A 15,167-nucleotide genomic window follows, 5' to 3' on the forward strand; every position below is an offset into this window, starting at 1 on the left:
CCCCTTCCCCCCTGATAACCATAAATTTGTTTTCTACATCTGTGACCCTGTTTCTGTTTTGTAAATAAGTTCATTTGTACCTTTTTTTAAGATTCCACATATAAGCCATATCATAGGATATTTGCAACACAGTATTTTTTTAAATAAATTTATTTATTTATTTATTTTTGGCTGTGATGGGTCTTCACTGCTGTGTGAGAGCTTTTTCTGGTTGCAGCAAACGGTGGCTGCTCTTCATTGCAGTGCGCAGGCTCCTCATTGCGGTGGCTTCTCTTGTTGCAGAGCATGGGCTCTAGGCTGCAGGCTTCAGTAGTTGTGGCGCACAGGTGTAGTTGCTTTGTGGCATGTGGGATCTTCCCGGACCAGAGATCGACCCCATGTCCCCTGCACTGGCAGGTGGATTCTTAGGCACTTTGTCACCAGGGAAGTCCCGCAACAGAGTATTATGAACTGTAGTCAATCACTTGCTGTACGTTACTTCAATAAATGACCTTTTTATTATCCTGTTTTTATAAGCTTAAATTATCTTCTGATATATTTGAAGATCTGAAGGCTGGGTTTTGTTTTTATTTTATTTTGTTTTTATGTAAAGCACAAATTAAAGATTTTGACCTAAATGATACTGTCTCAATTGATATAGGCAATTTAGAGAAGTGCAGTGACTACCCCATCTCTAATAAACTTGAAAAAATTTTTCTTTATAAAAGTGATACTGACTCATTGCTTAAAAAGTTGATAGTATAATTTTTTTTCAATGTATTTACTATCTTCTGCTTAGAGAAAACTATTGACATAGGGGTACATATTCTAAAAATCCTTGTATTCAGATATATAGGGATCAAACAAAACATTTTATAGGCCTTTTTAGGTTATTATATCATGATTTCATAGATTTTTACAACTTCATATTTTTACTGAGGTGTAATTTACATTTAGTAAAATTTACTTTTTTGTGTATAGTTTTATAATTGTTGACACACACACACAGTCATATAACTACCACCACAATCAAGATACAGAACAATTCCATCAGCCCCCTGAAATTTTCATGTACTGCTTTGTATTCATCCTCTCCCGCCCATGCTCACCTCTGGCAGTCAGCCATGTGTTTGTCCCTATAATGTTGCCTTTTCCAGAATGTCATTTAAATGGAATCATTCGGAATAAAGCTTCTTTTACTCAGCATATGCATTTGATATTCATCCATAATATTACGTGTATTATTAGGTTATTCTTTTTTATTACTGGATCCATTCACAGGGTAAACAGTTTCCAGGTTTTAGCAGTTATGAGTAAAATTGCTATAAACATTCACATATAAGATTTGTGTGAACATATGTTTTTGTTTCTTTGGGGTAGATTCCTAGCTATGGAATCAGTGAGTTGTGTGCTAAACATAGGTTTAAGTTTATTAGAAAATACTAAACTGTTTCCAGGATGTTACTGGCAAGGCATGAGAGTTTCAATAATTCAGTCTTCGCCAACACTCACTATTTTCTGCTCTGTAAATTTTAACCATTCTAATGGATGTGTTACAATATCTCATTGTAGTTTTAATTTGCATTTCTCAAATGACAGATATGTGGAATAAGCACATCTTTTCACGTGCTTCTTTGCCACTTGTGGTATCTCCTTTGGTACAGTTTTGTTTCTGTCTTTCATCCTGTTTCATTGGTTGGTGTGTGCTGCCTTATCGCTGATCTTTGAGAGGTTTGTGTTTTTTTTTTAACTCTGCATATAAATCCTTTATCAAATGTGTATTTTGCAAAAATTTTCTCCCAGTCTGTGGTTTGTCTTTTCATTCTCTTAATAGTGTCTTTTGCCAAGTAGAAGTTTTTAACTTAGATGATGCTCAATTTGTCAGTGTTTTCATTCATACTTTGTGCTTTTGCATACAAGAATAGAAATGCATACATTGTGCTGTGCATACAAGAATAGAAGGCTTTGTCCTGTGTTCTGTTCTACAAGTTTTTAGTTTTGGGTTTCACATTTTGGTCTGTGATCCAGTTTTAGTTAATTTTTGTGTTCTATGCAAGGTGTGAATCAAGATTCTTTTTTTTTTTTTTTCTTATGGATATTCAGTTGTTCCAGCACCATTTGTTGAAAAGACTATCCTTTCTCCGTTGAATTTCCTTTGTACCTTTGTTGAAAATCAATTCATCACATATGTATGAATCTGTTTCTAGGCTTTTCATTCTGTTCCAGTGATCTGTTGTGTCTGTCCTCTGGCCAGTATCACACTGTCTATGCATAGTAGTTTCATGTATATAGTAAATATTGAAATTAGGTTGTAGGACTCTTCCACATTTTGTTATTTTTCAACATTGTTAAGCTATTCTAGTTTTTTGTTTTTCCATTTAAATTGTAGAATCAGCTTCTTGATTTCTACTCCCCCCCCAAAAAAAAAAACCCTACTAGGATTTTTATTTCGGTTGTGTTAAATCTGTAGGTCTCTTCAGAGAAAACTGGCAACTTAACAATAATGAGTCTTCTAATACATGAACATGATATAGATCTCTCTTTATTTTGGTCCTCCTTGATTTCTTTCATCAGTGACTTGTACGTTTCATCACACAACTCCTATGAATATTTTGATAATTCTTATCTAAGTACTTCATGGTTTTGGTGCTGTTATAGATTGTACTTTTTAAAAATGTAATTTCTAGTTGTTTGTTGCTAATACATAAAAATAAAATTGAGTTTTATATATTGACTTGTGTTCTACAAACCTACTAGACTCACTTATTAATTCTAGTGTCTCTATAATATGCCTTATGATTTTCTGTGGAGACAATCATATCATTTGTGAATAGGGAGTTTTATCTCTTCCTTTACAATCTGTATGAGCTGTAGTTCTTTTTCTTTGCATTATTCCACTGAATAGGACCTCCAGTAAGATTTTGAATAGGAATGGTGGGAACAGACATTTTTGCCTTGTTCCCAATCTTAGGGGGAAAGCATTCATTCTTTCACCATTAAGTAGGGTTATCCATGGCCTTTTTCTAGTTAAGGAAGTTCACTTCTATTTCTGATTTGATGAGGGTTTCTATAACATCATTTTAAAAGACTCCTGCCTACTGTTTTATACCATGATTTGTATTATACCATAACGTAGACAAATTCCTATTTTAAGACATTTAAGTTATTTGCTGTAAAGGGTAATTGATGGAAGTTATGATGGTTTAAACCTTTTTTAACCTATCCTTAAATATGAATAAATTTCTGAAAGTATAATTGCTGGTTTAAAGGGCACTTCACAGTTTTAAGAGTTTCAGTACACATTGCCAAATTGCCCTTGGAAATGTACCAAATTATAGTCCCACCAGTGAAGTGGAAAACATACCTAGTTCCTTGAATTCTCATCCATAGTGAAAAAGAGGTGGTGTAAATTTTTACTAGATGTTAAAATAGATGGATTTAATTATTTCTATGACTAGTTCACAATTTTTGTTAATAATTTAGGAAATCACACTTATAAATTATAAACAAGATATTAATCCTTATAGAAAGCATCATATTGTCACAGTTAATATAATGGTCTTTTCTTTTTTTGTGGTCCTTCTAGGAACTTTTTAGAAAAGTTCGAAGTATCTTAAATAAATTGACACCACAGATGTTCAACCAACTGATGAAGCAAGTGTCAGGACTTACTGTTGACACAGAGGAGCGGCTGAAAGGAGTCATTGACCTGGTCTTTGAGAAGGCTATTGACGAACCCAGTTTCTCTGTGGCTTACGCAAACATGTGTCGATGTCTAGTAACGGTAAGAAGAGAGGAAGGAGTAAAACCAGAAATCTCCAAGAGGTATATTCTCCCCTCACTACACATTCTTCCCAGAGTGTTAATGGGGCAGAGTAAAGGGGAGAATATATTTTTAGTACTTTATGTAATATCCTCATTGTATAAAAATAATCTTGCTTTTTTAAAATATCTACTCACGTCTGGAGGGAATATGGAGATGAGACTGAAATAGGCATGATATGGTCCCGTGCAATGTGAGGAAGATCAAATAAGGTTTAAATTTGTACTGTGAAATTTTTGTCACGGGCAACCAATTTTTCCTGGGGTGTCATCTTATAGAAATAAAGCAAATGCTTACATTTACATTTAGATTCAAAATTGAAAATCATGTTGATTCTAAGTCTAGCCTTGGTAAAAGTGATAGGGTAGTTGTGGTCATAAAGGTTTCAAACTGATGATACTGTCTTAGAAACTATTAGATTTCTTTCTCTTTACGTTGTCCACAGCCTGTCAAATCTAGGGCAAGAAAGAATGGGAGACCAAAGAGCTTCTGGTTAGTGTTCATTGTCCTCTATTCTGCAGTCATAAAACTGCCATGTACCATCTGTGTTTTCTCTTCCTGTTACTATTACCAAGGTACTTGTATCAGAAATGTGTGTCCTTTAACATTTGAGTCTTTTCTTAATTATCACAACTTATCGTCATTGTGCCTCACTATGAAAATTCAAAATTCCATCGTTTTATACCAGTATTTTTGAGTACCTGTGTCAAAGGTAGGTAAGTCTGTTGGGACTTGGAAAAGGTACATTTTCTGTCTTTAAGGTACTAAAAATCCATATTGGAAAAAGCAACATTAGCAAGAAAAAAATCACTTATAAGGTACTTTGTGATATTGCAGTATGTTGATGTCTGAATGGGTGGTTTAGCCTGAAAAATCAAGTTGAAGGAAAAAGAAATCACTATATTTGTGGGAGAATGACAAACTTTTCTGAAGCAAGTAGAGTTTGAGTTCAGCCTGGATGGAAGGGGGTGGGGGGGGTACAAGTATAGAGAAGGAAGAACGTATTCCATGCAGGCTCAAGTCTAAGGCAACAAGCATGGCATAATGTTTCCAACCACTGACTTTGGAATATCATAGTTCTAGGTTTAAAATTTTAAGTTTAAAATTTAAATTTGAATTCCAACTCTGCCATTTGCTGACTTTATAACCTCAGAATAGTTACATAACTTCCTTAAGCCTCATTTTTTAATCCATAAAATAAGATTAACTCATACAATTCAAGGTTATTATATTGATAAAATTAATTAAAATAAATGAGATTGCATATGTTAACGTCCTAGCTCTGTATTTGGCGTGTTGTAGTCCCTAAATGATTCAAAACTAAATTGGTGGTGGAGAAGATTGTGAAGATCTTAAAATGCTAGATAATAGAATGAGGATGATTATAATAGCAGAAACCATCTATTTAGCACCTACTAGGTTGCACTATGGGTAGGTGGTTTACATTTGTCATTTTAACAGTTTTTATAACCCTGAAAGGTCAGTGGGTCATAGCCCCACTTTATTGAATAAGAAACTGAGGCTTAAGAAAGGGTAAATAACTTATTTATTGAATAAGAAACTGAGGCTTAAAAAAGGGTAAATAACTTGCCCAAGATCACATACCTAGTAAGTGGCAGTGCTAGAGCTCAAATCTAGGATTATTTAACTCCCATCACTTGCCATATTGCCTTCTAACATACCACAGTTATCTGAAAGCAAACTGATTCTTCAGCTCGTGCCTCTCATTTTCATTGTGACAGCCATGACATCATGTAGTCAGAAATTAGAACTAGGACTAGATCCCGGACCTTCTGGTTCATACTTTTGTGCTCTTTACGCACGCGCGTGCGTGTGCGTGTGCGTGTGCGTGTGCGTGTGTGTGTGTGTGTGTGTGTGTGTGTGTTTTACGCGGGCCTCTCACTGCTGTGGCCTCTCCCGTTGCGGAGCACAGGCTCGGGACACGCAGGCTCAGCGGCCATGGCTCACGGGCCCAGCCGCTCCGCGGCATGTGGGATCTTCCCGGACCGGGGCACGAACCCGTGTCCCCTGTATCGGCAGGCGGACTCTCAACCACTGCGCCACCAGGGAAGCCTTCTTTACCAATTTTTGAATTTAATGCTACAAGCAATGAAGGGTTGTTAATTTTTTTAAAAAGAAGAATACTCTTGCTGAAAATAACCCTTGAAGAGGCCTGGTCATAATACAAGTTATTTTGGAATGGGAAGAATTCACAGATAAGCCAACCATTTATGGGACTTTTGTTATGATATACCCTCTTATAATAAGATTTTTTAAACTATTGGATTTTTTTAGATTACAAAACAGCCACCTATTGGAATAAGTCAAATAAAATAGGGATAAACACAGAGAAAGGTAATACTCCTCACTTGCAGCCCCAGCCAGTTAAGCTTCCTTTCTTTCCAAGGCGATCAACGTGAACGATTTGATTGTACCCTTCCACAATTTTCTTTATATTCATAAAATCATATAAAAATATATACATATGTATAAAGAGGATATTTAAAATTTTCTCTTTAATTGAATTATATCATGGTTTTGCATTTTGCTTTTTTTTCCACTTAGTATGTTTTGGGCATCCCGCTAGGTCATTACAGATAGATTTTACTCATACCTTTTTAGTAGTTGCATATTTCACATTACACACACACTCACACACACACACACACACACACATAAAATTTTTCCATTCATTTTCCTCTCTTCTGCCCCTGCCCCCCGCCCCCACCCCATGTTGTTTCTAGTTTTTTGTTTTGGAGGTTTTTTTGTAACCGGAAACAGCACTGCAATAAACAACTAAGTATATTTATTCTTACATGCTGGAGATTTTACTTCTTTAGCATAAGTTCCCCCAAAGTTATATCATATACCAAAGGATATATATGTTTTTTAACTTTTTATTGCAGTATAACAGAAATACATGCAGTTTGGGAAAAGAAAAATTGCTCATTTGTAGTTTTTGTTAAATTAATGATGTAAATACTCTCTTAATGGTTAATTTTAAGCTACCAACAGTTTGACACTTGACTCACAAATTCCTGTTTAACAATTGGCCCTCATGAACTAGGGTGAACCAGCTGTAGCACACCACTACAACATGTACACAGAAAAATGTACAAATCATTAGTTTATAGCTCATTGTATATCAGCAAAGTGAACACACCTACCACCCTGGTCAGTAAATATAATTATACCTTTCTTTCTTCCTTAAAGGTGACCGCTGTCCTAACTTCTAACACCATAGCTAACTTACTTTTGAGATTTATTTTATTTTATTTAAGGGTGATTTATTTTACTTAAGGGTGGCAGTGGGAATAGTCATAGATTTCTAATACAAACCAAATACAAAAATCAAACAACCATAAGGATAATGAAAATCTAAATATGAAAAGCTAATCTTTTAGGAGAAAAGTAAGGAGACTATCTTTATGAACTTTGAGTGGGGAAAAATTTCTTCAGCAAGAATCAAAATGAATAATCTATAAAGGAGAAAAATACCAAATTTATAACCCTTGGTGCAGCAAATGATGCTGTAAATAAAATAAAAAGATAAAGCCACAGCCTGGGAGAATCTATTTGGAATACATGTAGCTACCAAAATATTAGAATCCAGAATTGAGGAGGGAAAAAAAGCAAATCAGTAAGGAAAAAAACAGCCCAATTAAAAAATGGACAATTCATAGAAATGAAAATCCATTGGCTCATAAACTTAAGAAAAGATACTCAGTGTTATTCATTATTAGGGAAATGACAAGATAAAATATGGTTCTATGCAAGTCACATCCATGAGAGTGAGAGAAAAGAAACCATTTTGAAGTGTCGAGAAAGAGAATATAATCACTTCGGAGAGTAATTGGCCGACAACATTGAAGATGTTCATGTACTATACCCCAGTAATTTCACTTCTTGGTATATACCCCAGAGAAATTCCCAGTTATGCACTAAGAATCATATATTAGAATGTTTATTTATGTATTGATTTTAATAGTGAACAATAGGAAACAACTGTAAAAAGCCTAAAGAAGACAATAAGAATATACCACAATTTATTTGGTCAGTGGATTTGAATAGTAATACATACATGCAGTAGTTAAAATTAATGATGTAGGAATTCCCTGGCGGTCCAGTGGTTAGGACTTGGCACTTTCACTGCTGTGGCCCGGGTTCAGTTCCTGGTTAGGGAAGAACTAAGATCCTGCAAGCCACATGGAGCAGCCAAAAAAAGAAAAATGAATATTAATGATGTAGGGACTTCCCTGGTGGCGCACTGGTTAAGAATCCGCCTGCCAACGCAGGGGACACGAGTTTCATCCCTGGTCCGGGAAGATCCCACATGCCGCAGAGCAACTAAGCCCATGTGCCATAACTACTGAACCTGCACTCTAGAGCCCTCAAGCCACAACTACTGAAGCCCACAAACCTAGAGCCCATGCTCCGCAACAAGAGAAGCCACCTCAATGAGAAGTCCACACACCACAATGAAGAGTAGCCCCTGCTTGCTGCAACTAGAGAAAGCCTGCACAGCAATGAGGACCCAATGCAGCTGAAATAATTTTTTTTTTTTTTTTTTGCTGTACGCGGGTCCCTCACTGCTGTGGCCTCTCCCGCCGCGGAGCACAGGCTCCGGACTCGCAGGCTCAGCGTCCATGGCTCACGGGCCCAGGCGCTCCGCGGCACGTGGGATCCCCCCAGACCGGGGCACGAACCCGCGTCCCCTGCGTCGGCAGGCGGACTCTCAACCACTGCGCCACCAGGGAAGCCCCTGGTTTTTTTTTTAAACATAATTATTAGTTTGATAAACAGTACCTCCAAATAGAATGAGAGAAATTGAAGACTGAATTTAAAAATTAAGGTATTACCCAGGGGAGGTGTTCTTTTTCTATCCATTATATTCATTAAGTTATTTAAGTAAATTCTTTGTCATGATCAATATATTTTACTAAGACACACCCACAGGTCAAATTGCAAGGTCTTTGGCCTGATTCATAGTCGTAAGAAATGTATAGACCTATGCCACTTTCATGTATTATCCATGTTGGTCATTTGAAGTAATGGAATCTAGTTATAGTTGCCCACATAATCATAATTATGGTCCTAAGTAGTAGTAGGGAGAGTAAGGAGTAGTGGGAATCATAGGAATATTTTTTTTGAGATGTGTGCTAAAATTGTTACATCTAACTCATTTAATCCTCAACCATTTTATTATCCCTATTTTATGAAAGTTAGAAAATTGCCTAAGTAGGAATTTTATACATATAGAGGTTTCCAATGTTAAATGATAGAACCCTAGCTCAAACAATGGCCTATATCAGTGGTTTTCAGCTCTCAGCGGTGGTTTTCAACTCTCAGCGGTGGTTTTGTTCTGACCTTAAGCAACGTATGGAGACATTTTTGGTTATAGCTACTGCCATATTAGTGGGTAAAGGCCCAGGATGCTACTAAACATCCTACAGTGCACAAGACAGCCCCCCTACAACAAAGAATTGTCCAACCCAAAATGTTAATAGTGTCGAGGTTGAGAAACCTGGTCTAGATTGTTGAGATGTTAAGATTTAAGAGAATACTTGTTTTCATTGTTCAGAGCTGAGTTGTTTTGTTTTGTTTTGTTTTGTTTCGGCCGCTCTGCACAGCTTGTGGGATATAGTTCCCTGACCAGGGACTGAACGCCCACCCTCGGCAGTGAAAGTGCGGAGTCCTAACCACTGGACTGCCCGGGAAGTCCCTCAGAGTAGTTTTTAAACCTTTTTTCTGCCTCCTTCTCGTTCACCTGGATCACACACCTCCATTTAAAACCTCCTTTGTTACTTTGCAGTGATTATCTAGGGGGGGGCTTGAGAATACAATTATATTGTGTGTCAGTTTTCCATGACATATTAAAGGGTAGGCTTTTAAGAAAGGAATTCTTTAGATTTACAGAGGAAATTGATATAATAGTTTTGGCTTTACCAAGTTACTCTGCATGTGCCATATTTATTATGTACACAGACACACTTATTTAGACATATACACAGCTGCCTGCCTCTACCATGCTCTTCTGAGTGAAACTTCTGGCACATAAGGCTTAAGGGCATCTTAAGAGATAGTAACCCATGCCTCTGGAGTATGCTGCTGCTTCTCCTAGTTCGACTAGGAATGACTGAAGAGACCTGCAAGACCTCCTTCACAAACTGCGGGGCATTTAACTAGAACTCAGTACTCCTCTTAGGAGGAGGAGGACATCTGAATCAAGCTGCCAGTGAAGAAGAGTAGACAAGAGAAATTGCTATCCTGTATCTAAATCTGTGCTTAAATAAAATTTTAAATTGGGTTATTAGTCATTTTAATGGAGATGCTTTTGTTTTAATCAAAATTTAAAGAAAACCCCCATCTCAGAACTCCATTAGAACGTAAGTTCCTAAGGGCAGGGACTTTTCCTGGGTTTTTCCACTGCTAAATTCCTAGTGCCTAGAATGGTTCCTGGTGCATAATAGACCCTCAGACATACGTCTTGAGTGAGTGGGTAGATGCATGAATGAAAGAATAACTAACAACTTTTTATTGTATAACTTAAGACCGTACTTTTGTTACTTTTTATCTCTGCTGTGGCAGGCATGCATACCTCTGCTATAGAGAGTGGTACTAAAGGGTATATTTTTGAGCATTCTGTGTCCTGTTATACCACATCCAGGACTTTTAATGTTGCCACTTTTTAAGTGCTTTAAAGCAAGATGTGAAAAGAAGGATAGGACTGATTATAGGAAGAGGCACTAAGAGAACAAGGGAGACACAATTAAATCTCTTCAGAAATAAAGCCTGGAATTACAGACATGAAAAGTTGGCCTTAGGCAACAGCAAGTGGCTGGAGTCAACTGGAGGAGGAAGGATGTGCAACTTGCCTGAGGAGAGATGAAAAATGTTTGGTTTTTTTCATTTATTTATTTTTTTAATTTTTTTTTTTAACTTTGGCTGAATTGGGTCTTTGTTGCTGCATGCAGGCTTTCTCTAGTTGCGGTGAGCGGGGGCTACTCTTCCTTGCGGTGTGTGGGCTTCTCATTGCAGTGGCTCCTCTTGTTGCGGAGCACAGGCTCTAGGCACGCAGGCTTCAGTAGTTGTGGCAGGCGGACTCAGTAGTTGTGGCCCGTGGGCTCTAGAGTGCAGGCTTAGTAGTTGTGGCGCACGGCCTTAGTTGCTCCGTGGCATGTGGGATCTTCCCAGACCAGGGCTTGAACCCGTGTCCCCTACATCGGCAGGCAGATTCTTAACCACTGCGCCACCAGGGAAGTCCAAAAATGTTTTGAAGAAAAGATTGATGAGAATTGACTTACCATTTCATAACTTGACCACTCCCTTGTGGGTATCCCTAAGCACTGTATACCTCTCCACCTGTATCTAATAGAGCTGCATTTTGATAGATGTGTTCATAATACATACAGATTATGTTAAGTTCATTTTTAGGGTGGGGATTTACTAAGGTCAGGACATAACCACTGATAAATGATAGTATGTCACCATAGACCTATGAGTTATAGTCAGACAATTGATTTATTGCTGTTCACTTTGCATTTTAGAGTTAGTTTGGGGGAACCACTTGTTTATATTATACTAGTCATTCCAAATACTTTACCTCAGACCAGAACATGCTTCGAGCAAAATAACTAATGGACCATGAGTTACCACTAGCATCTTTATGTTCTGGGAGAGCATTCAAAATCCTGAGCATGCTAAGCAAGGCCAGTACTTGTCCTTCTATTTTCTAGTTTCCTATTTGACTACTATAATTAACACACAGCTGATAGTCCTTGATGATTCTCAGGGAGTTTCATCCTTTTAAGGATAAGGAGTATCTACCCTCAACACTAACAAATATATTAGCAGTACAAATCCTATTGCTTGAAGAAAATAACTACCTGATGCTGACAGCATTCATATCCAAGATTGCTGGCTGACCGGTATGTGGACAGATCTCATCACAATATGAGATGGACACTGTTAGTTTACAGTGTAATGTAATGTCACATGGTTAGTTTACTGTTGTGTGAAAATGAAAAGGTAGGTGCTCTCCAGCGAATCTAGCTTACCAAGCAGTCTTACTATAAAATATTCCTCCTTGACTCCCTCACTTCCTGAGAAATCATCTCCCAAACAACCCATTTGAAATACTTATGTATCTTAGTTTTGATCACAGACTACTGTTAGATGAAAATTATACTTGTTGGGATTTCCCTGGTGGCGCAGTGGTTAAGAATCTGCCTGCCAGGGCTTCCCTGGTGGCACAGTGGTTGAGAGTCGGCCTGCCGATGCAGGGGACACGGGTTCGTGCCCCGGTCCAGGAGGATCCCACATGCCATGGAGCGGCTGGGCCTGTGAGCCATGGCCGCTGAGCCTGTGCGTCCAGAGCCTGTGCTCCGCAATGGGAGAGGCCATAACAGTGAGAGGCTCGCGTACCACAAAAAAAAAAAAAAAAAAGAATCTGCCTGCCAATGCAGGGGACACAGGTTCGATCCCTGGTCCGGGAAGATCCCACATGCCGTGGAGCAGCCAAGCCCATGAGCCACAACTACTGAGCCCGCGTGCCACAACTACTGAAGCCCGTGCTCTGCAACAGAGAAGCCACCACAGTGAGAAGCCCGCGCACCACAACGAAGAGTAGCCCCCGCTCACCACAACTAGAGAAAGCCTGCACGCAGCAACGAAGATTCAATGCAGCCAAAAAATAAATTTAAAAAAAATTTTTTTTATATATGTGCCACATCTTCTTTATCCATTCATCCGATGATGGACACTTAGGTTGCTTCCAGCTCCGGGCTATTGTGAATAGAGCTGCAATGAACATTTTGGTACATGTCTCTTTTTGAATTATGGTTTTCTCAGGGTATATGCCTAGTAAAAAGAACAAGAAAACTACAGTTGTTTAGAGAGATCTTTTTCTTACTTTTGCATGTCACCTTTCATTTTTGCTATTATCCACAATCACATCTTCAAGCATCTACCTTGTCAACAGTTACAGACTGGATGTTTGTCTCCCTCTAAATTCATATGTTGAAGCCCTAACCCTCAGTGTGATGGTGTTAGGATGCAGGGCCTTTGGGAGGTAATTAGCTTTAGATGAGGTCATAAGGGTGGGGCCCCATGATGGAATTAGTGCCTTTAAAAAAAGACGAAGAGGCACCAGAACTTCTTTTTGGACACATGAGGACAGAGGAGAAGGCAGATGTCTGTAAACCAGGAAGAGGGTCCTTCTTCCCCAAGAACCAAATCTGCTGGCACCTTGATCTTGGACTTCCAGCCTCCAGGACTGTGAGAAGTAAATGTCTGTTGTTTAAGCCACCAGTCTATGGTATTGGGTTGGTCAAAAATTTTCGCTTGGGTTTTTTTCCTTATGATGTTACAGAAAAACCAGAACAAACTTTTTGGCCGACCCAATATTTTGTTATAGCAGCCCTACCAGACTAAGACACCCACTCTTCATGTTCTGTTCTAACTAACCAATTTTACTGAGTCTCCTGGCCAATGTCCAGCTGACAACACATGCTGACTTAATAATGCCATAATCCTGTTGAACTTATCATCTCTTAAGAAGAAAAAAGTTCCATGCATCACAATTCTCAGAGGATATATCCTCCCTGGCCTATTTCCATATTTCCACAGCCCTGTTAACCATCCCCAGAGGACCTTAAGATCAAGTTCCAAAACAAGTCTTAAGGGGGTTGTGTAGCTAAACATTCATTCATTTGGAGACAAATGCAGATTTGTGACCATTCTGCTGATTGTTTGATTTTAATACTTCCATGTGAATATATCTAAAAAGCTTATGCACAATCACATGTTCTTTATGTCCTATACATGTGAAGTGTCCCATGACCATCATTTTGGGATAGCAGATATTCAGTTCTCTTGCCTTTTGTGGTTCTCTCCCTAATTGCTTTGTGAGCTAACTTAAATACTTTCTTTGACATTTATGTTATTAGAGTATAGATTTCTCTTAATTTTTACTTACAAACATGTCAAATACAGCTCCAAGTTTAAGTATAGCTATATTAGTTTATTGTACTCTTAATTATGTGCTAGGCACTATTATTTGTTTTACTTAGACTATCTCATTTAATCCTTCAAACAGTCCTAAGAGACAGATGTTATCCCCTGGTGAAGCTAATTAATTTGGCCAAAGTCACATGGCAGAGCTGGGGTTATGACTATCTCCAAAGCTCCTGTTTCAACAGCTACTTTATGATGTCCCTCAATCTATAATCACTGGAATGCCTCCTTTTGCAGATGAAGGGACTAAGGCTTAATGAGGTAACTTTCTCACATTTACATACTGATTAGGTATAAAGCTGGGATCCAAATCCTGATTTTATGACTCAAGATTCCAGTGCTCTTTCACTTTCAGTGTTCCACATACCCCAGGTAAACTTTATTCTTTGTGACTTATAAAGTGTTTCCCCCAAACCTGTTTCACTGGATGCTTAAAGCTGCACTCTAGGTTAGACACAGGGATTGTGCCTCCCTTGTTTTTAGATGATGAAACGAACTTGGGTTAAAAGAATTGCCTTTGTTTAAAATCAAGTGAGCAAATCTGTTGATCTTTAACCCAACACTTTCAACATAGCCTTCCCTACATAAAAGGTGTAAAACGCAAAGCTTTTTATACATTTTGTGTAGGGAAATTCTCCTTTGCTTATGTCATTTCTATTTGTTCCTATAAACCAACATATCACAAGTTGTATTTATTTAACCTTTCTGACTCATTTTAATTCTGGTCCCTCTCACCATAAGGCAGTGGCTTGAATTTTCATATTATCCACATTTTTCTCATTTTCTACACAGTAAATCCATAATGCAGGAAACATCTCATTATGGCCCAGGTGATTTTTATTATATCACTCTATTATGTTCTTAGTGTTAATGTAGATAATGGTGGTGAATATGCCAGGAAGTTGGATAGGACCTTTTGACTGATTTACTTGTGTTCCTATACAGTAGCAAATTGGATATAACTGCTGATTTTTATAACCTTCAGTCTATTCTGGAACCTTATGTCATGTTGGTGCTCTGTTACATATAACCTCGCTTGTAGATATGCTTCTTGTAGTGCATTTTTGTTGTATATTCTGGGTTGTATATAGTAAGAGTCTACTTTGGGCTTTTACTTTGAAGAAACCTTTGCTTTTGTGTAGCATTTCTTTTCTTTAAGGCTGATTACCTACTCTGGTGTGATCATTAGACTAGGCCTGACTTTGAAGTGACTTATAGTCACTTGCATTTGAATGGCCTGAATTTGGAGATAGGGACATGCTTTTCTCTGGTTGTCTAAAAAGTATTTGATCATCTTCCCCTCTTTCTAAGTTAATGTTTCTTGCTGAAAAGAAAGTATAATGAAACACTT

General features: G+C 38.0%; 1 protein-coding gene across 17 annotated transcripts in view; it reads left to right on the forward strand.

The window, feature by feature from the left end:
- EIF4G3 (eukaryotic translation initiation factor 4 gamma 3) overlaps window positions 1-15,167 on the forward strand; it is a 374,779-nt gene that overhangs the window by 302,460 nt on the left and 57,152 nt on the right. For all 17 annotated transcript variants that reach the window (XM_081224467.1, XM_081224470.1, XM_081224463.1 and 14 more), the window contains one exon: window positions 3,566-3,763. In XM_081224467.1, coding sequence (XP_081080593.1) covers window positions 3,566-3,763 — 198 coding nt within the window. The remainder of the gene's footprint in view (window positions 1-3,565; window positions 3,764-15,167) is intronic.

Source organism: Mesoplodon bidens, assembly GCF_964165515.1.
Source record: "Mesoplodon bidens genome assembly, chromosome: 2".
In the NCBI taxonomy this organism is placed as follows: Eukaryota; Metazoa; Chordata; class Mammalia; order Artiodactyla; family Ziphiidae; genus Mesoplodon; species Mesoplodon bidens.